Below are 25,499 nucleotides of genomic sequence, written 5' to 3'. Positions count from 1 at the left end.
TTAAATAGAGAATATGACTCGGCCATTGGTATTCACCACAATCAATACAGTTGGCTGACCGTGTTCCGTGCCACAGCAATCTACCTTATGTACAGATTCGTCTCGGTAAGTGCCCTTTATGACTTCGCTTAATTCTAAATGGCCGTTAACACTATTCTAGAAAATCAAAATTAAACGCTTACGTACTTGAGGAGTCATCTCCGTCGAGTAGACTGAAAGGTGCGGAGTATCCCGTGCTCCCATAGTTATCATCAGAATATATTAGACACTGGCCATTATAGTCGATGACTTCCAGAGCATCACCCAAGGAAACGCGTCTATAAACGCTCGCAAGTCACAATAGGATAAGGTAGGGCATTTTTGAATATTCATGGGTCCTGAGGAAGGTGAGACGGAAAATAAAGATATTGCGCGGTAGATCAGCAAATTTAAGTACTTTAGACAAATCACTTTCTCTTTTTGATGAGGAAAAATCAAAGCGTTGTTGCAATAAGCCTGCGGTATCTCTTTTCTTACTGGATTATCACAAATCTATGCCCTTGCTTCACCATGCGGACCGTCTTGACAACATAGCCAGTGGTTTATCCTGCCCTCTGAACATCATATTATGCACCGGACTCTATTCTTCTTCTCTACGAAGTAACCATGATTGATTGGAAATAAATTTGGAAGCTGGACACTGTACATAAACCCTCAGGTTCTTGTCTCAGATTACAAGAAATCTTCTTCTGAATTGGAACACGGTGAAGTACGATGTATCACTACAGTACGACTTCTTGCCCAGAAACTAGACGTTCCTCTTCCCGAATTACACATGGGATATTTGGTTACTATAAGACAGAACACAGTGAACGAATACAGTAGGCTCCGGAATTATTGCGATAAGAGAACATTTACTGTATCAAATATTAAATCTGTCATGATCGTTTCCCAACATGCCTGTCCTTTTGTCGCCTTGGTTTTCAATATAACTGGAGGCCTTTACTTCTCATATCATGATAATCTATCACTAAGCCAAATCAGCGAGCCAGTGCCCGGATCGTCAATGCCGTGAATGATGCCTCCATTTCCGAGAAATCAGAGGCACTCGACAATTGGCCATATAGCATCCAGGCAAAGTGCATCCTTTCAAGCCACAATTGATCGATAGTCAGCCCTCGAGACTAAGTATCAGCCCAAGTTCCGGAACATGCCGGGAGATCAGGTCTTGACAGATACGTAAAGCCCGGCTCGATGATGGATCATGTGAAGACATTTTCTTCAGCCACTGCGCAGCCTTCTTGACTGTCTCCGAAATTTTGTTGATCTCTTCACTGTTTAAATGGTTCTGAGTACATAAGTAAACCAGAAGAACGACCTTAGACTGCATCACATGATGGAAAACACCCCACCACGGGGGGAAGCCATATAGCTGAGTCATGTCCAACGAGTCAGGGAGAACGTTGAGCATTTGGCCCGCCACATCAACGCATTGGGTGGCTAGGGTACCGCATACAGGACCGAGTGATTCCGTGTTTCGCGGCGAGTAGGCCATGTGGCAGAAGCAAGGAAGAGAAATGATGAGTTTCGTGGAGTAGAAGTAGAAAGCCAGGCTGACGCGTTGACGAATGAAAGGTTGGTTTAGACAATAATTCGTGAATTGTAAATCCCATGGCAGACGGGAAAGAAAACGGTCGGCATTCTCAGAGAGGGCAGCGGCGGCTGTTTCAATATTGTGCCATGATCGTTGAGCTGCGGCTGGGGCATACAAGATGGCAATAGCCTCTCGCATAATGAACGTCAAGTCCACCAAGAAAGAGAAGTAGAGCGAGGTGTTAGGCGTAGGAATCTCAGCTAGCTCCTGCTCGAGCGCTTTGAATTGCGTTTTTTCGCTTAGTTTTGACTGCTTCATAGCGATCACCATGTCCCCCCCTAGGGAAGCCCTCCAACCATTTGACGGAATAGGATTTATAATAGTGTTCCGAGCTTCTGGATCCACCGAACGTTTTGGAACACTACTAGTATCCCAGTTATCTTGTTGAAAGGAGGCTGGAAGTGGCGTTGCACAGTCGGTCCTATTCGTGCTAGGTGGACGTCCAGTCATCACGCATAGATCTGTCTCTAGCACGAAGAGAGCCCACCATAGTCGGTACCTGGTCTCTTTTGATTGTTGACTAATACGGGAGGTGCTAATACGGAGATTAAGACCCATCGTGATAGCCGATCGAATAGCATTACCGATAGCTCGCCATGACCTAGAATAAATCCACGTTCTGGTTAGGTAAAACATCCATAAAGAAGTACAAGGGCAACCCACCGGTTCACATGGCCCACAGAGAGAAGGTACATGGCTGTTAGGCCTTCAATTTGTACCTGCTGCAAGTCTGGATGGTCTATCGGCGCAGAACTACCTGTACTAAGTCGCCATGCCCTAGAGAAATACGTCGAACAGTCATTGTTGTCGCAAGAGGTCTGACAGTTCACTATTGTTGAGTGTCTTGCAGCGAGTGCAAAAATGAGGTTCAGCAAAGCCAGCCATCGTTTTCCAGGTTGCGCATTTGGGCTCGAATAGAATCTTTGGTATTGGTCCAGAAAAACTGGCTTGCCAAGAACAGGAAAAGCGGGATGCACGGTTTGGAAATAGAGATGGACAAGCTGAGCAGCAGTTGTCTGTGGGGGCCACCAGGAGAGATCCACTTCAGCTGACATCAGAAATTCAGTATCATCTAGGAAATAGTTCACAGAGGAGATGGAAGGCCAGTCCGGATGATCCCCTGCAATCTTTGAACTGTTCTGGTGGATATGACATTTGAGTCGGTACAGCCAGGCCATCCCTGATAGCTGGCCTATGATCCCAATCGACTGCACAATATTACTGTGGCTTAATTCTTCTTCGCCGAAAGCCAAATTACCGAGCAAAGGGACGGGTCTGGCTGCGGCCTGAGGGCCACAGGGCGTCTCTTGACTAGAAAGCTGGATATTTTCAGAATATGGAAGGATGAGATATTTGGAGTCAGATCATTACAGTGTGTAAAGTTTGATCGACATGCTGTGCAGATGGAGGGTCTAGTCGAGGATAGAGGGTGTGTAGGAGAGTCTCATATATTTGAACTCGGGAGGTCAGATCGGCTATTTGCCTGTGTGGTGTGAGAAAGGCCACAGTACCATGACACGAAACATACTTGTTTACTCTCTCGCGCTTTCGTTCGCTGTAGGAGCACTGCAGGCCATCATCCTGGCATCGATGGCAAGCTGGTTCGTGTCCGCTACATTTGGCTTTCTGCTCGCGACAGTTTCCACACGCTCGGCTGACCCGTCCACCGCTAGTAAAGTGGTAAGGCGATGAAACTCGGGGGATAGGAAGTTTCCTATTCGACGGTCTATTGGAGTTGACGCTGCCTATGTCACCGCGAGAAGCACTCGAATCTTCATAGGCAGGAAAGTTAACTGGAAGCCCTCGGTTCCTTGTGGCTGGCTGGCTAGAACCAGTTGAAGTGGACTCGACGGCGGAGAACTCGAAAACATCATCTTGAAAGGGCGAGGGAAAATAAATGTCATCCATTTTTGGTTGCTGTCCAAGGCAAGAACAGCAAGAGGTTTTCACCTTAAGGTTAGATAGAAGTACAAGTACAACACAAGGTTGTCCCTTGCTAATCGTCTGTAACGGTTTGGACATAGCCGAATCGAGAATCGAGCATCGCCACCTTGGCGCCTTGGCGCCATGGGATCCGATAGCCCGCCTTGGCTGTACTAGCCGTGTCCGTGCATCATCGATCGTGTGAGACAACTCGCGTTAGTACCGTCGATCACTTATCATGGGGATTATTGAGGCGAACTGTGGATAATATCAGAAATTAGGCAGTCGATCTTGGCCTGCTGTCGCCCACCTTTCCCAATTACGAAATGCAAGCGATATCACAAACCTGTAGAGGAATTACCCGACAGTATCATGTCAGATCGTAATGGCTTGTATGGTCAAATTTCGAAAATCGCTCATTGCCACTGCCCTGCCGCATGCTTCTTTTGTGATTGTTATTCTTGTATGATTCGAAAGCTTTCCCTAGAGTGCCAACTGGAGTTTCCATAAGAGGGTTGATATGTGCAAAATCGGGATTGGGAACCGGAGTCGTAGGACTGACTGCTGTATCCTGTATGGTTAGCCAGGGTTCCTTGAAAATCCAAAGGATGTTAAATTCGTCGCAAGAGTCGTGCATCGCCATTCCTTGCGCGCTCACTTGCGTTGCCAATCCTATTAACAGCATAGAGAGGTCCACTTACTGACAGGGCACAATCCGCCTATGGAGTTAATTCCGACCGATGCTCTTTTTCCGTGAGAAGTAGCTGGCTACTAGAAATGCATAACTAGTGATGATACTCTTATTTTTCTTAATTTTAAAGAATCACTGATCGGCGAAGGACAGCGTCCAGCTAAACAAGCTAGACTCGGACGGATGAGACGGCCCGGTGACAAAAGTACCATTTTGGAGAGAGTGGGGTGTGGCCTGAACTCTTCAAGCCTAAGAGCGGGGCACTAAGACCCCTTCGGTTTTGGAGTTTGATTGGGGAGTGCGGATAAGCTGCAACGTATACCGTAGCACAGGTCTTGGCAGAGGCTGCTATCCACAAATTCCTTTTCATCTTTTGAGGGAGGTTAGTAGAGACATGAGAGGCGGATCGAGGAGAGTCGTTCAATATCCGTTAAAAGATTTTCGCAGCTCGTGGTATGAACGCCCGTCTTGCATACGTATGAAATGTGCCGGTACATGTCAAGTCCTACTAGGATAATATGCGTGCCTGCTCCTTGCTTACTGTAGACCGGCGGGGGAAGCAAGAGAAACCAAGGCTCGGCCCATCTGCGTATGAGCACGGGGGTTTCCCCGCTTGGTAGAAGGAATTTGCCTAATAACTTAGCTCTACCTGGTTGCAGGGTTTCAATGATTTCGTATTCCGACAAACTGGCTCCGCCTACCGTGGTAAGCAGGTTCTCAAATTTCGAACTGCCATAGCGCCGACCACGGTCGCACCAGTGTAAATTTTGGATTTTGTGCGCACTTTCTGGCTAAGGGGGCAATCTCACCTTGGCCCAGGCAGGGCTCACACTAATAATGTTTAGATTCTCCTAACGCCTCGTGGTGTTTTATTGGTAAATGTTCTCTTTTTAATGGACGAACCTGTTCGTCTGTCAAACTTATTACGCTAGCCAGTGGCGCACCTTAGTGAACCCTCGCTGAGCTTTAGGGGCAAATGACTCTGAGTGCGTGCACGGCCCGGCTGCATAGATCAGGACTCTGTGCGTTGTAAGCGCTCGTGTTCAGCTTAAACACATGCCGTGACTCGTTGGCTGACTCTCAAGGATTTGTTCCTTCTTTTATCCCTACGCAAAAAGAACAAACTACATGAGACAGTATACAACTAGCTCTACATTGATGGACTAACCTAGGGGAAACCTTTGTTTTACCTACGAACATGACATACAAGATAGTTCATAGTCGCCATCTGGGAAGTGGAATCGAAGCTATCCGGCCCGCTACGGCTATTTCTGTCTTGGGCCTTTTGTTATACTCTCGAAAATTACATACACCATCAATAATTCGATCAGCTTCTCACTATGGTAGGCCAATCAATTGTTGTAGTATGTAATGCTGACCCTTTTGACCTAGTATTCTTGATCTAACTGTGGATTCCTGGTCTAACTGTGGTCTTAGGATCCGGATCTGTATGCTGTCGGCAGTGTTTCTTACCTACGACTGGTTCCACGTGAGCTTTCTCCCAATGTGAGGATAGAGGCTAACTTTTGTTTTCTCCTAGAGCTCTTTAATGGGACCATCATTCCACCGGTCAGCTTATGGCATCGATAGAGACTATATCGATGTCATTATACGCAAATTACGGAGGATGGACGGTGAATTTGTCTCGTACGATGCCTCATCGTGGAATTGCAATTCACGAATAAAGAAATCTCAATTTTGAATACATCTGGGAACACATTGAAAAAAATGACTGATATTTCCGATATTTGTCGCTATCTAAGCTCCATCTCAGCCACTGCCACCCCACCTCCCAGCATATCTCGTGATGTCTCAAAAGCCCCAAAAGATTGCTCTAGCAAAGCTAAACGACATCCTCGTCCTGCTCTTGACTGGAACTAAGGGGTAGATTACGCTTGGAGAAGCTACAAAAAGACAAAGAAAGCTGAGGCATGTGAATGAGCGTAGGTTCCAGGTTCCAAGTACCCATTTATGCTACCGTGGCAAAATCCTTATGAGGTTATATTGGGGATACTGCCATCCAGTTTCGCTAAAACCTGGGTGGAAACCAGGCAAGTCGCAGAAGATCATTGATGCATCGGAGTCGGTTCCGGGGCCATCAACCAGGTTTTCAGTCCGGGGTATCACTTGGGGCGAAGTTGAGGAAGACAGCAAAGTGGGAACTCCTGCGCAGAAATTTGGGTTGAAAACCGGTTGCTTACTCAGGTCTATGTCCGAAGAAAGGGGGGGGGGACGAGGGTTGGTCCTGCGGGGCTTCGAATTGTCGCGTCAGCATTCCTTTGCGGCTGGATTCATGGAATATCCTCTTACTCTTTTCGAATCCTGCAGGCAATGCGAAGATGCCGCTGAGGGACACAGACCAGACTCTGTCTATCTAGTTCAAATCAGTTCAGTGATGGCTTCATAAAAAACGTAGAATATAGAGAGTACCAATTTCCCCTTGGAGCATTCTTTCGTCTTGATCTCGAACGTAGTAGATCGTATCCAAAACATCCAGTCGCCCGCGAGGTATCAGGCGGCGAGAAGATTGGTCGGCTTGTCTGAATTTCCGAACTGTGACCGAATGTCAGTCTCGCATATCACAAAGTATATGGATCAGTAGCCGGATTCTCTCTATGTTCGATCTGTCAGCGCTCTCCAACACTGCGAATCGCCAGTGATTAATTTACCATATTTGAGAAGATGATCTGGCTCACGATGCTGGATATTGATCGGCCACCAGTGAGGCTTTGTTTCCTCCAGATTAGGTTTTTCGGGATTTATCAACCCAGCTCTTCGACCGTTGTAGGGAAATTTCACCTGCTTTTGTGGTTCGATGAACTTTATGTATGCTTTCGCAATAATTCGACAATTGACTTGCAGTGGGTCCTGCAGCCTCTTTTCGTAGTACTTTCTCAATTTGCATGTATCTTAATTACCAGTAGTTCACTCTTTCCTTTCATATCATCCAGGAAGTGTCTATCATCCCCGGCAACCCTTTTGTGATGAAGGAGTTCGTTGTCAGAAACCGGTATCGCTGGTCCATTCGCTTGACTTGGATCTTCAGATTCACCCGCGGAACAATAAGTCGCATTTGTGTTCATTGCGATCGGGTTGATTCCACCGACTTTAAAGCCTTGACCGGGCTCAATCGTATCTACTCATATTAGTTATGGAGACAGTGGCAATCAGGTATTTCTTTGTTATAAAATTACCGCTCAGTCAGTTCAAGTCAATATTGATTGACATATCGATAGCATTCTTAAAAACTTTCTTGATTTGAAAGTCAAAATGTTCTCCATGGCTATTTGCGAGAGAGGGCGACGATTCGTACCATATATTGCCATTCCGATTCGGGAAAACTAAAGCGAAGTGTGAGAGACAGGGTCGAGGGAATTTCTCCTAGATTAAAATGGTTAACTAACGTTCCCAATCCTTTCTTGTTTTAAGAGACAGACAAGAAACCCATTCCAACGGCTAGGATCTGTGTTCATTCCGCTTGTATCTTATCGTAGTATCAGGCAAAACTTGACAAGCCTGTGATTCTAAGACACACTCGAGACCTAGAGGGCTTCGGAATACATTGTAATTTTCACACTTTTCCAGGAGTATCGAATAGCTGCGGTTTGGAACGATAAAGTGATCGACCGCAATGAAACAGTAGGGCACAAAGTGTTTGCTGTCACTTGCCTGTGCGGCACATGCTCTTAAAGAAAAACACTTGTGGGGAAACTGATAATATAAGACAAATCAAGATACGTGGAACATAAGTCAAATGAAGGGATACCTAGGACTTAAAAGGGGGGAGGGAGGGGTAAAGGAGGTTGTAATGTGAGCAAGTTGAGTTAATCAAAGATGGAATGATCGTCTTGTAATCGTGGAGCTCCAATCACCGTCGTTTGCGTAGCTTAGCACTATGGACTTTTGCTTACGCCTTGACATATTGCCATGAACATTTGTTCAACAGGCTTCACCGTTCGATCGATTGTTTCTAAGCCTGGTGGCTCGGACTTAACGCGGCAATGTATCCATTCCCCTGATAATACTGTCCGGATACCACCACGGTACCGACTGATCGCCAAAGCCCGCGGAAGTACCCCCGATATCCGACCGGCAAACTCGGCAAAATCCTGCGAAGAGGAGATGATCAAGAAGTCGCGTCTGGCCTTTCACTCTTCCCCGTAGATCCGCGATGGTCCAGCCTACAAGACGTACAAATGGAGGAATCTTATCCACACATTCAATAGATCTAGTACGTCGAATTAAACCAGTGGGAGCGAATGGGTATCTAAGCTGCTGGCTGGGCATGTCGATGAGCCCAGCCACCTCATCAGATTTATGACATCAGCAACGTACTAACGTACTGCGTCTCAGGCTGTAACAAGTAATCTCGCAGTTCCCTATGCTTCTGAGCAGAAAATAGGGAGTGGAACAGACAGATGGACACAGCTGAGCAGAAAAATCCGGTTGGAATAGACCACTGGTGCAATGCAGATGGTGGTAGTATGACCAGGATAGCATAATCAGGATAGAATATATAGGATAGTGAAATGAGGGTGGCGAATACACGATGAATGCCCAGGGTGGGATAACCACAATGATGAAGGCAAGGGAGAAAACTACACCAGAGAAGGCTTGTGAGTATCCATCAGTTAATTATCTTTATCAGTCCAGTTCCACTGGTTAGTTTGATACCTCTATCAATATTTTCCTGCTTTATACGTCCCGCTCTATAAGCGCTACCCCACTAATTACATCGGAGCAGGCCATTTCGCCAGCTCCAAAATTGATCGGACGATTTAATTAACCACCTTCTAACCATATCTCAAGCCACCATTTTACCACTTCCAGAATAGATCAAGTGATCAAAATTAGCCACCCAATAAAACCATCACAACCTTCCATTTCACCTGAATTTATGACCTGAGCAATGGTCGGTGTGATTCAATTTGATCATCCATCAAGCACATCACAACAGACCATCTCACCTCAAGAAATAGTTGGGATCCTTAAATTTCACTATGCGCCAGAAAGACACAACGCGCCATTTCACCACCTGAACAATTATCGCGGTGGTTGAATTTGACTTTTCTTCAAGCGTATCTCAGTTCGCGATTTCACGCATTTTTGCAAGGCCGTTCGTTTGGACAAGGGAAGATTGGTAGGGAAAGAATATCAGTTTAACCTGGGCGTACTGTTCGTTATAATGAAGAACAATTTGTCCTACTCTCTTAACGGAGGGAAATATATATGTATGCCCACGGTCATTAATTAACTATCTAGGTTTTGTAGGCATAGACGGAATGCTTGGACGTATTTCCAAGAATGTACAACTCAATTTTTCTCTATACGAAGGATAGAATATCTACTTTCGCTCAACCAGTCTAGAAGGAGCAGCCTATAGGATACTTTAAGAAATAGACGCCTTACACTCAAACTTATATGTGTCATTAACGATGTCTAGGATCGTAGGTACGTAGGGGGCGCTAGGCTCCGTCCGGGCGAATCAGATATTATTACTACAGGGGTCAGATATATTGTCATTCCTGAAAGCCCTATAAAGGAGAGGGCTAGACGCAAGGATGGCGGTGTCTTGGCGTCCTACCGTTTTAGGCAACTTAGACCCAAGGTATATAGCAACGGGCGGTTGGATCCGCTTCTAATTTTGACTTGTTATCTATCTTTAAGGGCGTTTATATTCCACGATATCGAAGGCGGTTTGGTTAAGTCCTAACCCCTTATATTTAATCACCCAAAGACAGAGAAGCGACACTACACCGCTAAGGGTGCGCTCTATGCTTAGTGATACGTTAGTAGAGGCTTAGAAGACACGAAGCCCTTGGAACATAATAGTAGGTCGAGGTAGATAAGTATCCTTAGAGGTATTTTATCGTTTAGTCGACAAAAGCAGTACCAGACTATCCTCTGAATATCGTCAGATTTAATGTCTAGGATGTACTTCACTCGTGTTCTACACTACCAGGGAATTGCGTCCTAACATCGAGTTCTCTTGGGTTGAAATCTTGGATTCACATTTTTGATAGGAATGCTAAGAAGTAGTAAGAACCCCCTGTCCTAGTACAGGCGGCCGCGCAATGTACATTCTCCTACATTGTACGAAGCAAATCCAAGTCGCATTGGCACAGAGACGTTACGCTATACCTTTTATATCAAATTATCTTGAATGATACTGTTGATACCGAATATTAAGGCATTATAGAGCCACTCATTTGTTTTGCAACTAGAAATATATTATGATGTTCTCGATAGTATAAAGCTCCGCTACTTCTTCATAATTTGCAATTGGTCTCTCACACTGGATAGTAATTTGATAAGGAATTAGGAATCTGGGCGTAAAACCTCAAAGAGGATTTAAGAGGGTGTTCCGTGGGACACGAATACGACGGCTGTAGGGAGCACGCACGGGCGGCCAATCAGATCCCACAGGACGCTATTCCGATCACCGGGATATTTTGCCGGAATTTGATTTAACGCCAACGTATTTTGCGCATACCATAAAGCCGGTAGTACCTCCTTGATTTCGACATTTTCGTTCGTAAAGAGAAAATGCGAGTTATGCATTCTAGGAACCATGTCCAAGCATTCCGTTTATAACCACAAAACCTAGATATTAATTGGTGACCGTGGGCATACATCTAAAACCCCCTCCGCTAAGAGAGTAGGACAAATTGTTTTTTTTTTCAATTACAACGAGCAATACGCCCAGTTCAAACAGATATTTTTTTGATACCAATTTTTAATCGTGCAAGCAAACGAGTTTGCGAAAATGCGTTTCGCTCTTCTTACCGTTTTGTGCTGTGCTTTGGTCACTGCACTCCCCGGAGAAGATGCTCCTGAAAAGTGGGGTGGGGGTCACCCGGGCCACGGCTACGGCTATCTGGGTGGTCCAAGTGGGATTGGGAATGGAGATGTGGGTGGGATTAATATTGGGGCTGTGATTGGGGGTAGTGGTGGTGGTGGTGCTGGTGGTGGTTGCGACCCGGTCGCTTGTGACGCCAAGGTAGGATATATCCATGGATATCCGAAGAGGTTATCAATACTGACATACTGATTTAGTGTCGAGGATTAGGTGACCAATCAGGTTACTGCGACAACGGTAGTGGATCTCCCAGTTTACTTGGACTTCTCGTTGGACAAACTACGTCGTTAGTCTCTTTCTCGATCGTTGTGGGATTGCACAGCCATCTGAAAGCTGATATGAAATAGAAGCTGCATTTGTATACCAACCGCAGGTTGTGATCCTTCTGTAAGATGGCCGCAGACCGCATATTGTGACGACGGCTAAGTGGTGTTTGATAGTGCGCGTCCGGACTGAGCTGCTGCAATGGGGCTTGCACCAGCCTCCAGAACACTCCCAGTAACTGTGGTACTTGTGGGAACACTGTGTGTGATCTTCCGTTGCCAATGGAGGCGAAATCACGAAACGAAACCACTAACCCTTTACGTTGCAGTGCGCGACAGGGGAGTCCTGCTGTGGTGGCGCTTGCACCGACCTCCAGAACAATCCAAATAACTGTGGCAATTGTGGGAATACCGTGAGTTGGGCCTACCCGTACTTCTAGGAGGGTTGCTATTGTGCCAAGGTTCTTATTGCTAACGTGATCAATTCTCACGCTTCGATAGTGCCCTACTGGCTCCACTTGCTCAGTAGGCGGCTGCATATGTACAAGTTTCCAGGGTTTTCAGACACAGACCACATTCGACGTGGGGTCCCTTCCGGATGGCGTTGCAGTGGGCGACTTCAACGGAGATGGCTATCTCGATATCGTGGCTACTAATCTCGGCGACAATTCAGTGAGCGTCTTGCTCGGGACTGGATCGGGAAGTTTCCAGACGCAGACCACATTCCCCGTGGGGAGCTTCCCGCAAGGTGTTGCGGTGGGCGACTTCAATGGAGATGGCTACCTCGATATCGTGGCTACGAATACCAACGGCAATACAGTAAGCGTCTTGCTTGGGACAGGATCCGGGAGCTTCCAGCCGTCTACCTCATTCCCCACAGGGTCTGGGCCGTCCGACGTTGCAGTGGGCGACTTCAACGGAGATGGCCATCTCGATATCGTGGCTACGAATCCCGGCATTAATGCAGTGAGCGTCTTGCTCGGGACCGGATCCGGGAGCTTCCAGGCGTCGGCTACGTTACCAGTGGGGTCCGGGCTGACAAGTGTTGCGGTGGGCGACTTCAACGGAGATGGCTATCTTGATATCGTGGCTACGAATGGCATCGCTAACGCAGTGAGTGTCTTGCTCGGGACTGGATCGGGGACCTTCCAGGCGCCGGCCACATTCCCCGTGGGGTCCAATCCGCAAGGTGTTGCAGTAGGCGACTTCAACGGAGATGGCTATCTCGACATCGTGGCTACGAATAACGCTGGCAATACTGTGAGCGTCTTACTCGGTGATGGATTAGGGGGCTTCCAGCCGCAGGCTACATTCGTTGTGGGAAGCGGGCCGATTGCTGTTGCAGTAGGCGACTTCAACGGAGATGGCCATCTCGATATTGTGGCTACGAATGGCGACAGTTCAGTGAGCGTCTTGCTCGGGACTGGATCAGGAAGTTTCCAGGCGCAGACCGCATTCCCCGTGGGGTCCGGGCCGGCTGGTGTTGCAGTGGGCGACTTCAACGGTGATGGCCATCTCGATATCGTGGCTACAAATGAGGGCGAAAATACAATGAGTGTCTTACTTGGGAAGCCTTGCGACGCTTAGAACCGCCCTAGGGATCGTGGACCGGGTATATGCAAGGATGTCTCATGCTTTTTGCGACATAGTGAAGGTTTTCCTGTACGGCTAGGCCCTCATTTAATGTCGATTTCTTTTGTTCCCCCTGTTAACGGGTGGTCAGATTCACTGTATCCGACCTTGTCTGGTGTACAAATAATGAATCACCTAGACCATTCCTGGAGGTGGTGAAATGGCTTGTTGAGAAGTTCTACTAAGTGGTCAAATTTAATCATCCTGGCTATTGTCTTTGGGGTCAAATGGTGGTTGGAGCTTTGCTAGAAGTTCGTATAATTTTGGTCACCCCGATCGTTGCTATTGTAGTAAAATATAAGAAAATGACATCTTGCAGTGTACTACATACGCCTACACTCCTTTGACATTCAATAGAAGGCTGCATCTGGTATGGAGTACTAACCTTGGTGGACAAATATGGTTTTCATCCTTATGGCTTCTGCTACGTACTATGTGTTATAACTATCACTTGGCACGAGGAACAAGGATATTTAGGGCCAAAGGATGTATGCAGATGATATGAGGATACTTTTTACTGCATGTCGATTTGGATTTTATTTTGTTCAAAATAAAGTCCGTGGTTATTTCCAGAAAAGGAGACATTGTTCACTATACCATTTGCCCATTGCACAAGAAATCGGGACACGTTCTTGAAGTCCTTATTCTCACTGTCAAATCGATTTATTTCGTGGTGGTTGCCTTCTAACCTGATGTGTTCGGGAGAATCTCCCGGAAACCTGGCCACGAAGTCCTCGACAATCTTGAAATTCTGGTCATCTATACTGACAGAGGATCCTTTAAGAAAGGTGTCGATATCAATTAAATTTGCCTGACTGCTTTCGGCAAATGCCCCAGGGATTGCCAATACATGCCTCGACAAAGCTTTCAGATAGGAAGCACTTGGAATTTCCCTTTGAGCCAATTGGAAATAATTATTTGCTTTCGATATTATACCGAAGTCCTAAATATGGCATTGCACTAACAAATATCCGTGGTTTTGTCGACGAGCTTGCTTTTTCTTCTCAGAATTGCTCGCTCTGACATGCGAGTAGAAATAGGGACACTGCTAAACCCCTGTTTCCAACGAATAACACTGTCAGCGAGATATATACATTTCCGACGACTAGGCCCCTACGACAAGGTGCGACAATAACCACAAGTCGCTCACCCTAGAATATTTAACACGCGATTGTTAGTACAGTATTATGGACGAATATAAGCGCTGGATATAGTTACTTTGCAGCACGTCTCTCTCTCATACGCTCATGATGGCCGGTCGACTCAGGGGAGGTCGTCGGGCCTCACAGCAGAGACCTGAAGAGAGATCATGGGAAAGGAAACGAGCGAGTAGTGAAGTTGTATTGATCATGATCTCCCAGAAGGGAAATCCTATCTATCTACGGCGGTAGGCGCTGACACCACAGACACCCACCCATCACGGGTGTGTGAAATCTGCTGGGTGCTGTATTTGCGCTAGTGATATGGATGATTCTTTGTGCCATGTGGTAAATAAGATCCATGTGTCAGTCATGGGAAATAGGCAAATCGTAATGCTTACAGAAAAGGGCATGTAAATGCAGTGACTGGCAGCTTTGAGTATAAGTCAACGAAATCAAGGGCCTTGGTTGATATAGTGAACCATGTCGACACCAGCTCTTGCGAGCCTCAAAATGGGAGTCCAAGATCACGCAAGTATAATTTGTCAGTATAATGGCCTCCAGGTAATTTATCCAACTGCCACATCTTGACGCTGACTCACTTGTATGTCGTAGTTCTCCCATGACTAACTCGTTATCTACTAACCAAGATTAAATCAAGAACCTCGTATCCGTCTCGTATCTGTTAGCTAGTAACGATGGACCTCAAATCAGCTATAGATATTTAGAGGTGGTCGCCGAAGTGAACGAGAAGTTCTCTAGAAATTTGGTCATCATAGACACCTTGAGTGTATGTATATTTGACTCAGTGAAGTTAGCACACAGTCTCCAATTCGATTAAGATGGTCGAACCCAAACATCGGATTCCCCTCCACTGGTTCCACTATGGTCAGGCAATATTTGGTCAAGATCAGACTCACCAGTCGTAGAAGCATGTGATGAGGTGCCGCTCGAACATACAAATCGTTGGCTCAAGTAAACTGAGTGACGTCGTAGACTTTGTTCCTTGCCTAGTCAAGGTCATCGATTCAGGCGGTGGTTGTCAATCATTTAACAAGATTGAACACATTAGAATGCCAACATCCTGGACCGACTCGCGAGAATTAAAGTAACTTTACCAGAAAGTCAACCAAGTTATTGAGAGTTTTGGACAAGCATGCAATCAAGAAATCCCAATCGGCTCCTTCTATATGTCAGTCGTCACATCTTTGTGGGCAATCTCCCGCTGGTGACACACGGTATAATTCCAACCAATCTCCTATAAATCGACATCTGCTACTGCGGTTGGCGGCCATTGCTTTCCGTGAGGCAGTGTATCCGAATTCATGTGATCAACCATACTCCGCTGCTAAAAGAACACATTTAAAGGCAGACGAGGAGTTAGCTACCAAGCGCCAGCTGAATCCACTCCCGATAAACAGATCCCCGCCACCATCGTTAGAAAGAAGTTTCATTGGGTGAGATCTTCGCAAGTGGTGCTCTGGTTCGCTTGCAGTCGTAGTAGGCATCCGCCCTTGGCTTCTTTTCCGAAAGCAAATATGACATAAGCGCTGGTTAGCGGTGGGGACTTGGGTACAGGATGTAGGAACTAGTTCATGAGGCCCAACAGCAGGACGGGTTTTGACGATTTTTTTTTCGGACATCGAAGCCACCTTCATAGTGACACTGTGTTCGGTGTCTTTCGGGATTTCCAGTCTTGGAAAGACGCCAGATGCCATCCGAGGGAAAGAAAGATCACCAAATGGATGCCCGGGAATCCAAGCCACGAGGTTACTCTTTGAGGGTGATCACATGCCGAAAGACAGGTATGAGTCGCATAGAGGTATGCGCTCATTGGAGTTTGGGTCTTGTATCAGGTAGACATATCAAATCATGATCGGATGCGCAGGATCGACCGGGGGTAAAGGGCCGAGGTGGACGATATGCACCCTCCGGTGACTCATCGTCGATGCCACCAGTAGCCATAGTGGAAGGTTTGAATGGGCCACCGACATGGGCCTGGTCGACAGGCAGCATGTGATCGTATTGGTATAGGGAGGCTCGAGCAGACAAGACATTTGCTTGCTTCATATTTGACTCAAGCGACATGAATTTGAGGGTTTCTCCTAGTATACGATCCGAGTCAGCAAGGCTTGTTCCAGTTGGACGAGTTTCGATTGTAGCTCACCTGTTCGTCAAGAGTCCCAAGAGTGTACACTGTATCTAATTTCTCCCATACCTCAATGATGAGGACATTCTCCGCATTTGATGGAGCAACCTCGCCTCTTCATTTCCCAATAATGGAAAGTTGCGAGCATGCGGAAGTATTTGTGTACGCTTGAGACGGGGCGATCAATTAGCCTTGTGATCACCAACTAGATTTTACTTACAACTCTCTTCAGCTATACAGTCATCCCTCATCCGGCCGGAAATTGCCAAGTACGTTGTATTCAAATTCGTCGCATTCTTCGGCGCTGTCGCTTCAAGTAGCGCTGCGCCGGGCATTTTCGGCGGCGGCGGAAAGAGCGTGATTCCTGCGAGTTCCTCCTGTTGTACGGCCAGACTCCGCTGTTGACAGTGTGAAGGCGGTGAGGATGAAAGCGTAAGGACGCGGAGCACGCGTCGTAGTGGCAACCTTGGCCTTTTGACTGTCTGATCCGGCGCAAAAAGGTTACTCGCCGCACTAGTGTTCATGTGTGACGATGGGCTGTTCCTGCAATACTGGAGAAATATTAGCAATAGCGTTTGTGTTTTAGGGCACAAATCTTAGCACAAATGTTCGGATCCGGCGCAGCAGAAGGCGCGAGAAATCACGCCTTACCATGAAGAACGGCCGTCTCAAGCACAACAATTTTTCCAAAAAGCGGAGCCCCTGTTGTTGGCCTGCTGCTATAATTCACAGTAATCCAACTGGGCATGCTGCATGGTTCGAAGCGACGAACCAGAAATGGGGTGTAGTTCATGCCTTTGCCCGACGAGTACTGACAATCGTGTTGGATTCTTAAATCAAGTTCCACTCTGGTGCGCTGTCAACGGTTTACTGTCTATTATTAGCCAGTAGATCGGCGACACCTTTCATGGCTCACATGTTTTAGTGCTCAAGACCACCGGCAAGCAATTGATGCCGGCCAAGAGACGGGAAAGAGCTCCGTGGTCCTTGCGTTCGTGCATAGTGGTCGAATGCGCATGGATCTAGTAAAATCGCATCGTCTTCAATGTCAGTACAATTTCAGACAAGTCAGGCTGAGACTCACATACCTGCGACATGAATATTTGCGCTTTTGCCTTGGGGATCCATCTGGAGGCGGAAACGACAGTGGATCAGCTCAGTTGGGTTGCTATGGCGGAGAGAGATGTTCGCATAGAAACTTGGACCGGCCAGGCCAAGTCTTGTCATTTTGATCGGCTGGCATGGGTGGAATAGTGGTACAGTATAGGATGGGGATCCTATCTCACAGGCAGTGTGAGACTTGCACGTTCCACGATGTATTCTACAAATGTCGGTACAGTGGAAATCACAGTACTGGGTCAAGAGGGAGGAACTTATCATGGACTCTTAAACACAAGACGTACTCGGGTGTAAAGTAGTCATGAAATTATCTTGTAGAGCAGCTGACTGGGGGTTAGAGGTATTTATAGACCTCTCAGCTGGTCTTGTCACTCGCGTGCCTTGGTTGGTGGCAAACGTTGAAGGATACTTCTGGATGCCAACTCTAACTGAGGGCCGTTGAAAGCCATGTTTTCATTTCACCTCCATTATTTGAAGAACCTTTTTAATACCAATTTTAGATGGCCAGCCAGAAACACTCACCAGGGTCCTGTTAAAATAGTGATGCTGGGCGGCCTTATGGAGATGGTATCGTTCAAGGAACGTTGATTCACGATCAAATACTCCGCCGTCTACTAATTCGAGGACTTGTGGTGCATTTAGAACTATTCAACCATCAATGAAAAATCAACCATCAATGAAATACTCACGTTTCAGGGTATGACCATCTCATACAGCCCAATGTTTATTCAAGAACTATTCACTCACCAAAAATATGTGTGGGTTGAGAAGAACTGATTGTTTTCGCATGCTTCCGTTTGCCATGATATTGTCGTTATTTACCGTTCCATCTATGGACTGCCGCCCGTAAAAGCATATTTTCAGAGTCTGTTTTCAATGAAAGAACAGAGTAGCAGGTAGCAGTACAGTAGACGAGAATCTGAGGCTGGCATAGAAAATTCGCTGACTCAAAACTATGTGTATGTGGAAGCCCTAGTTCCACACGGCGCTTTGAAACATTTGTAACAACTTATGACTGAGTAAGCCGTATGAAATTGTATTGTTACACCTTCGAAAACAAACTCTGCTAGGCAAAATGTCGCTTCAAACCCCTTCGCCTGACTCATCACGACATGGCTCGAAATATTGAATCCTGGCAGTGTGAAGTCATTGCTCATTGACACATAATTAAAAAAGACTCCACATTACACATGGCCAAAATACTTCGAAATCAGCTATACCAAGATCCTCACACGGATTAGTTCTTGAACCCTAACTTGAAACACGCTAATCCAAATATGGTGCAGTCGTAGATCCTCCGCTTCCCAGAATAGACGTTGTATTTTACATAACGTTAGTGAAACCTTTGAATGGTGTAATTTTTAAGAAAGTGTTATACACTGCTGCCTAGTGCCATCCGCTGCTGCTGTCCGTCTCCCAAGCCAACATGGGTACTGCCCCGCTAAGGTGGGGGCTTCACTAAGGGTTGGATGTCTGCCGTAATAGTATGACGTACTTGAACAGATAGTCGGGACGCTCTAGGTCGCCCGACAGGACATCCTAGGCCTGTCTCGCTTGAAGATAGGAGGTCATATGAGGTTTATAGGTCGCGAAGTTATTACTACCTGTCAAATGCTCAATGCATGGAACCGCTCGGTCAGGGGAGTCGCGGGCCAGACTTGGGTCGCGTCCGCGTTTTAAGGTGCATTCTGTATAAACCTAACTACAGTACTTTCCCAGCTCAAATAACTTCGAATTTCGCGCTGCTAGGCTCGCCCCCATTGCAAGCGCTCAAATCCATCGGGCAAGCACTCATTATTATGACGCATTCTTGCTCCGCCCTTAACACAATGTAACCCCCCCGCCTTGCTTTCCGGGTTTAAACATTGCAAGATATTGCCATAGATATCCACCTTCATGAATAAATTCAGTGGATCAGGCATCCAGCCACTCTCCAGAAACTTCACAATGTGGTTGAATGATGGTTCTGTGCATTGCTCAATGGCGTCGTGGAGATTTTTGGCGCAGTTATCATGCTCTTTGTCAGCACCTAGTTGAAGATAGCGTTCCGGAGAACACGCGGCGAAGAGAACGTCGTGTATGCCAGGAGATGTGTCTTCGACGATCGTCATAATAGGATTTCGTTTGTTGTCGAGAAAAGAATCGTTAATAGATGGAAGAAGTTTGTGCAAGGTCGACCGAGTGTGAGTCATTGACATATATCTTGGAAAGGCGGGTGTTGGTGGAATGGAAAAGGCCCAGGTGTCGATCACTTGGCCTCCGGAGGAGTCTATGATCTTGATCAACTGGCCGGAGCGCAGTCGCTCTATCGCGAACCGACGAGCAGGAATAATAGGCATATTGTCTATCTCAGTGGTCAACGGAACAAGTGTTTTAAAGAAAGTTGTGTAAGTTTAAAAACCTGGGGCAGGTCTGACTATTTATGCTAATATATGGAACCCTTGGTACTAACTAGTAAAGGTATGTTAAAGCGACGACAGTTGGACATACTCCGAGAATTCTATTATATTCTACCCCAAGTTCTCATTCCCCAGGTGGAGACTACTCCAAATGTTTCTTCCCTAAGCGGGTTAAGTTATGTGAAAAGAGTGATGAAACTAATTTGGATCTACTCTGTCCGTACGCAGAACAAACCAACCAACCAACCACTATAACCCTCTGCTTCAGGTCCCACTCTTCACTGTGTTAGTCAGCATATTGGCTATTTTATAGGTTAACGTTAGTTAACTTAGCTTGCCAAGTAACTGAGACTCCCTGCACCCGAAACCTCCGACAGAATTATGGTTATCACGTGATGCGATTGGTTCTCTTGCCCCTTGGTCGCACGATGTCATCTTTGCCAACCGCATGCTCCGCCATCGACAAGTGCCAAGTTCAGGATGGCACTTGGTCCTTGGATAGGACAACTGAGTTGGTTCGTGAAGACATGGTCTACTTTCAAAAATTGGATACGATCCTGGATGCCTTCATTGTCACGCCTGATCGGTCGGCCCCCTGTTACAGATGTTGAAACAGTACGGTATACCCCCATGTCTTTTGTGCTGAAGGCTTGTCTAACCATTGAACAATAGGGAGCAGTAAATGCGAGCGAGGAAAATTCAAATGACACTGAACACCACAAAGACTATTCCAATACGAGGGATGCTCAGGGCCAATTTATCTCTGGAGGGATCACTGGGATTGTGGAGCTCCTTAATGATGGGACTGCACTCAAGTCACCATTTCCTGATTCTGAGATCGAAAGCCACGTCCTAGACATCGCTAAAGAAGCTAGCATCTATCGTCGCATTGGACCCCATAAAAGGCTTGTCCGGCTAGTGGGTCATTCAAGGGATGGTCTCGTGCTCGAATATATGGAAAATGGTGATCTCAAGACATATCTCCAGAGTCATCATTCAATATCGATGAGTCTAAGGTCGAAGTGGGCGTACCAAGTCGCAGAAGCTGTCGACCTCCTACATAGGAATGGCATAATTCATTGCGACATAAAACCGCGAAACTTTCTGTTGGACAAGGCTTTTGACATCAAAATTATTGATTTCTCTGGCTCTTCGCTGGATGGGTCGAAGTCAGCATCTGGTGAAAACACCCGATTTTTCCTCCCGCGGCACTGGAAAGATAAGCCTACAGTGACCACAGATATATTCGCACTTGGATCAACCCTTTACGAGATTTTTCAAGGTACTAGTCCCTACGAGGATGTTCCTAGTGATGAGGTAGAAAGACTTTTTACACAGAAAGAATTCCCTGATGTCTCTGGTATTCCATGTGGACAGATCATCAAACAATGCTGGCTATCTCAAATCGACTCGGCGGCACATGTGCAGACTGTTATCGGAGATATCAACTATCGCATGGTCAACGCCGACTGTACCCTTCATCTCGATGGTTTGGACATTGATCGGAATGGGTTGATTGACCAAGTGGTCTCTCCTTAGGATTGGGACAGTCTACCCCCCTCTGCCTTGCTGGGCCGCATCTGTTCAGGGTTCTTGAGGTTGTGTCGCATGTTGACGGACAACCACGGTAATGTTTCTTGGACAGAAGTATTTCGCACATGCTGGAAACTCAAAATTAATTATTACCGAAAATGTGCTCTATCTGAAGGCGTAGTACCTTGAGTGCTCTTGCGGCTCGTTAAACAAGGTGGCAGTATGTAAGACGTGAAAGGATCACGCTGTTTTAAAGAGCTATTTGTAGCTGAAGAGCGAGCCTTCCGCTTATACATAGTAACAGACGTGGGAGCGGGGTAGTGATTCTAAACCAGATAGGGTAAGCACTATATGCAGCTCATGTTTGTGTAGCCAGCCCACCTACTGTCTTGCTGTTCTCTGTTACAGGGTCTAGCCCATGCACAGCCCGTGTGAGGGGACTACGTGGCTGAAATTTATTTGACAGCTAGATCACCTGGATCTCATCGCCCTCAAAGGACTGGTGAGCACCACCACTTAAGATGAGTCATAGTGGCAGGATGACATCCAAGTTAGTAGATCGGGTTGGTTGCACTTTTGTTGATGATGTGAAGAGTAGAGAGTCAAGAGTGAGATCTTGAACATATTGGTTATTTTCTAGAAAATATAGCGGTAGTGGCACTGGGCCAATGAATAGCAACATGGCAATGTAATTGCAACACCAGACACCAACTATTGTTGAACGCTGAATCTTCATTGCAACCAAGGTGAGAAGTATTATCTAATGTTTCCAACAAAACTCAAGAAACGCCCCAACGCCCACAGGTGCCAAATGCTAAGCGGAGTCTTTCTATATTATTTCATAAATAGGCATCGTTTTCTTCACATCCTCCACCCAACGGCGAGTATCATCTACGAAACGTCGAGCGATTCCCATTTTTATTCCCTTGTCAATGAAAAATTCTGGGTCTTGATCCTTGTAGACCTTCTCTAGGTCAAGGCCATGGTCGAGCATCACGTCACACACATGTCGGAATGCAGCCTTGGGAGTGTCATCAGTGACATTTGATGCCTGCCACTCACCGTACTCCTTGACGGCTTCGTCTCTTGGTCCAGGAATCTCGAGATGGCTCATAGCCATTGAGTCAGCAGCCGCCTTGGTCGCTGGAATGTCCAAGCCGAGGGCGGAAGCCTGGGAGGGCAGGACGTTGATATTGATAGGAGGATATGGTGCTCCAGTCCCAAGGGAATAGCCACCTTTGCGCTTATCCTTTTCCAGTTCCTGTTGCTCCTCCATGTATAAATCTTCGCGAATTGCTTCAGGCACGTCCTTGTGCGACTCTAGAACGCCGCCTTTTTCAACATGGGTAACTAGACGCCTTAGATGGTGTGTTTTGAGTTGATAGTGTTTCTTCCCCATTGGATCCAGCCAACAATAGGGGCCTTGATGGCACGTCGAGGAAGGACACCGCATCAAATTGTAGACGCCACGTCAAACTGGTTTCTGGCCAGAGGCGTTTTCTTCAGCATCGAGTTGTGCGTCTCGCTCATCAAGCATTCTCTTTGAGACAGAAAATTTACCTCTCTTCTCACCTTTCCGTCCAGCGGTTTGAGAATGACCATCTACTAGCGCTACCTTCTATTGTAGGTAAAAAGAGCGTATAAAAAGAGCGTGGGCGAAGGCTGCTTGCGATGAGTAGGAACAGAAGAAGGGGAATTGTGCTACAGTAGACCCCCAGAACTATCACTCAGTTTGGACTTTGGCAATCAAGATTCTACGCCATTCCATGGATCGATACAGTATTATAACAATGACTTCATCGATCACTGTTACCCAATACGACACATTTCAGCAGGGATCATTGAGAGAAAAACTAAAATTAGACTAGCGCGTGTCAAGTTAGGGTTCAGGAGCTAATTCGTGTGAGGATATTGGTATATCTGATTTCGAATATTTCTGTAGCTGGAAATAAACCATACAAAACGAGAGTGCTACGGTACGGTATTTATTTTCTTTCAACCCACAACCGCTGTTTCCCTCCCTTCTCAGCTCAACTCAAGCTTGGATGAACTCAAAGTTCAAAACTGAATCATCCTATTCGGTCGAGTGCCCTTGAAGTAAACCAGGATTCTGATGTTAGTGCTCTGTAGGTCGTAAAAACTCGCTCCGTTCTTAAGATACTGATATCTCACGTGCTCATGTCCATCGCGAGCTGCCAACTACAGTCCTGTCTCTCCGAATACATTCGCTACGACGACATTCAGCCGATCATTGTTCAACAGTACTGTGGTATCTAAGTATCCATGAGACATAGCCAATCAAGTTGAATGCTTTCCAGGAATATTGTGAAGCTGGCATCTAGGCGACTTGCTTAAGATGTCACTTCGCCAACTCAATACAGTGGATGGATGGATGGATTATTTCATTTACCCTGACCCTCGCGAACGATATGCAGGCTACAACAACTATATATATCCTTTTACGTACAAGTTGAGTGTACCACTTCCTGAAAACGAACTTAGAGCCTCGTCAAGGCCTGCTGTGGCCTAGTTGCCGTTCCCATTGTTAGGCTGCCCTCGTGGCGCGCGACTTTGAAACCGTTGTGACGCTTCAGCGAAGTCTAGCACGGCCTTAACCCTCCTAGCCCGTGAGACGATATCTGGTTAACCTTTCTCACCTTCTTTTGAGCCTCCTAGCAACTCAATACAGTATGGCCGCACAATATCGCAATAAAAAGAGAAGACATATGCCAGACATCCATATCGATATCAGCTATTCGAGATGAACATTGACCAGCGGCTTCGACAGTGCGCTACGAGTATGCTTTCTCAGAAACAATTTAATTGAAAATATGCTTCGAAATTGAAAGGATATTTGTTCTTTTCGCGTCGGTTATGTACCGTATCCTATCTGTTGCCAATTCCGTTCTGTTCTCCTCGGCCAATCTTTGCTACAAAATTTTGAGTTGTAGCGCACATGTGTGGACATAATATGATTTGCTACAAATTCCCGCCCACGACGTCACTCTTGATCAAAAATTATGTTGAATGCCAGACAAAGGATAAAGCAGAGAGTCCAAGATCGAGTGGCCCGCGGTGATGCCACACTTGCCGATCCTGCCAGGGTCATATTTGGTGCAGGTTGTGTGAATGAAGGTGTATTGGATGCAATAGGAGATGGAAGTGGAAATTTTGGAATGATCAATGACAAAGGCAAAGCATTGTTCCAACCCAACTCTCCAGTAGCGTTGGTATTCTGAACAGTCGCGATTTCGTCACCAGCACGTGGAATAGGAGTGTGCTTGCTTTTCACGCCATTGGATGGATAAATCTCGGTACTTAAGACCGTTAATCTGTGGACATCGAAGGGCAGTACACTTTGTTCAAAGTACTGTACTTACTAATTCTGTACTGCGAAATGTGAGGGGGTAATGATTGTTGCAGATGTACTGGGCATTTTGGTGGCGATGAATTCACTCCAATTCGGCAATGATTCAGGAGGCTTGCCTTCGCTTTATATCTTTCCAGGCTGTTTAAACCGCGATGATTTCGGTTTACAAGCAGGGCTACCTTACTGTAACCAAGCTGGCAAAGCATTAGGTGATGGAACAATCCTGACTCATTTTTCTTCTTAGTTTAACCACCTGTGCGCTCACCAGATGTTTGCGTCAAATAGCCTATTCCTAACAGAGAAGGTCATTTTCAACAATTAAAGAAGACAGAAAGCCATAAATATGCAGATCCGACTAGTAGGAGCTGTTGCTGTTGAAATGGCGAGCCTGAACTCGATGTAGCAAAATTGAATGTATTAATCCGTAAACAGCTCATCTACGTGCTTCGAGGGGGATTTCTAATACGGAAAGGCTATTTCCAAGGCATGCAGGTTTTTTTTATTTGTGAATCAGATTATTTTTCGGATTTCTATCTCTCTAGATACTCTCACCACTCTCACCACTCTCACCACTCTCACCACTCTCACCACTCTCACCACTCTCACCACTCTCACCACTCTCAACATCCATGCCGCACTTTCCTGCATTCTTAAGATGAAATACTACCTTATTCTAACCGTGGTCCAAGTCCCAAGATTAATTGCGAAGTATCTGGAGCTCTTGTATGAGATCGAATCTTTCATCTTCTAGCTGCTGTTCCTTAATTTAGAACAATATGTCTTCAGGGT

General features: G+C 46.3%; 7 protein-coding genes across 7 annotated transcripts; 2 read left to right on the top strand and 5 right to left on the bottom strand.

Annotated features, from left to right (window-relative positions):
- Positions 1 to 1,150: 1,150 nt before the first annotated feature.
- On the bottom strand, positions 1,151 to 3,541 carry N7510_005200 (uncharacterized protein; the record flags this gene model as incomplete). Its single annotated transcript, XM_056977126.1, has 3 exons — positions 1,151 to 2,234; positions 2,297 to 2,952; positions 3,005 to 3,541. 3 exons carry the CDS (start codon positions 3,539 to 3,541, stop codon positions 1,151 to 1,153), a joined length of 2,277 nt encoding a protein of 758 aa, XP_056833158.1.
- Positions 3,542 to 10,983: 7,442 nt separating this feature from the next.
- Positions 10,984 to 11,262, bottom strand: N7510_005199 (uncharacterized protein; the record flags this gene model as incomplete). The annotated part of the gene is made up of 1 exon (XM_056977125.1): positions 10,984 to 11,262. The coding sequence occupies one exon, from the start codon at positions 11,260 to 11,262 to the stop codon at positions 10,984 to 10,986; it is 279 nt and encodes a 92-aa protein (XP_056833157.1).
- Positions 11,263 to 11,651: 389 nt separating this feature from the next.
- N7510_005198 (FG-GAP repeat domain-containing protein) lies at positions 11,652 to 12,956 on the top strand (the record flags this gene model as incomplete). The annotated part of the gene is made up of 2 exons (XM_056977124.1): positions 11,652 to 11,697; positions 11,896 to 12,956. 2 exons carry the CDS (start codon positions 11,652 to 11,654, stop codon positions 12,954 to 12,956), a joined length of 1,107 nt encoding a protein of 368 aa, XP_056833156.1.
- A 3,014-nt stretch (positions 12,957 to 15,970) lies between these two features.
- Positions 15,971 to 16,228, bottom strand: N7510_005197 (uncharacterized protein; the record flags this gene model as incomplete). Its single annotated transcript, XM_056977123.1, has 1 exon — positions 15,971 to 16,228. The coding sequence occupies one exon, from the start codon at positions 16,226 to 16,228 to the stop codon at positions 15,971 to 15,973; it is 258 nt and encodes an 85-aa protein (XP_056833155.1).
- A 373-nt stretch (positions 16,229 to 16,601) lies between these two features.
- N7510_005196 (uncharacterized protein) lies at positions 16,602 to 17,516 on the bottom strand (the record flags this gene model as incomplete). Its single annotated transcript, XM_056977122.1, has 2 exons — positions 16,602 to 16,771; positions 17,378 to 17,516. 2 exons carry the CDS (start codon positions 17,514 to 17,516, stop codon positions 16,602 to 16,604), a joined length of 309 nt encoding a protein of 102 aa, XP_056833154.1.
- Positions 17,517 to 20,235: 2,719 nt separating this feature from the next.
- Positions 20,236 to 21,346, top strand: N7510_005195 (uncharacterized protein; the record flags this gene model as incomplete). The annotated part of the gene is made up of 2 exons (XM_056977121.1): positions 20,236 to 20,322; positions 20,480 to 21,346. The coding sequence occupies 2 exons, from the start codon at positions 20,236 to 20,238 to the stop codon at positions 21,344 to 21,346; spliced, it is 954 nt and encodes a 317-aa protein (XP_056833153.1).
- An 823-nt stretch (positions 21,347 to 22,169) lies between these two features.
- On the bottom strand, positions 22,170 to 22,739 carry N7510_005194 (uncharacterized protein; the record flags this gene model as incomplete). Its single annotated transcript, XM_056977120.1, has 1 exon — positions 22,170 to 22,739. The coding sequence occupies one exon, from the start codon at positions 22,737 to 22,739 to the stop codon at positions 22,170 to 22,172; it is 570 nt and encodes a 189-aa protein (XP_056833152.1).
- Positions 22,740 to 25,499: the final 2,760 nt, after the last annotated feature.

This window comes from Penicillium lagena (genome assembly GCF_028827675.1).
Source record: "Penicillium lagena strain IBT 129212 chromosome Unknown utg000003l_segment0_segment0, whole genome shotgun sequence".
Classification (NCBI taxonomy): Eukaryota; Fungi; Ascomycota; class Eurotiomycetes; order Eurotiales; family Aspergillaceae; genus Penicillium; species Penicillium lagena.
Note: the sequence above shows the minus strand (reverse complement) of the source record. Positions and strands in the feature narration are given on the sequence as shown.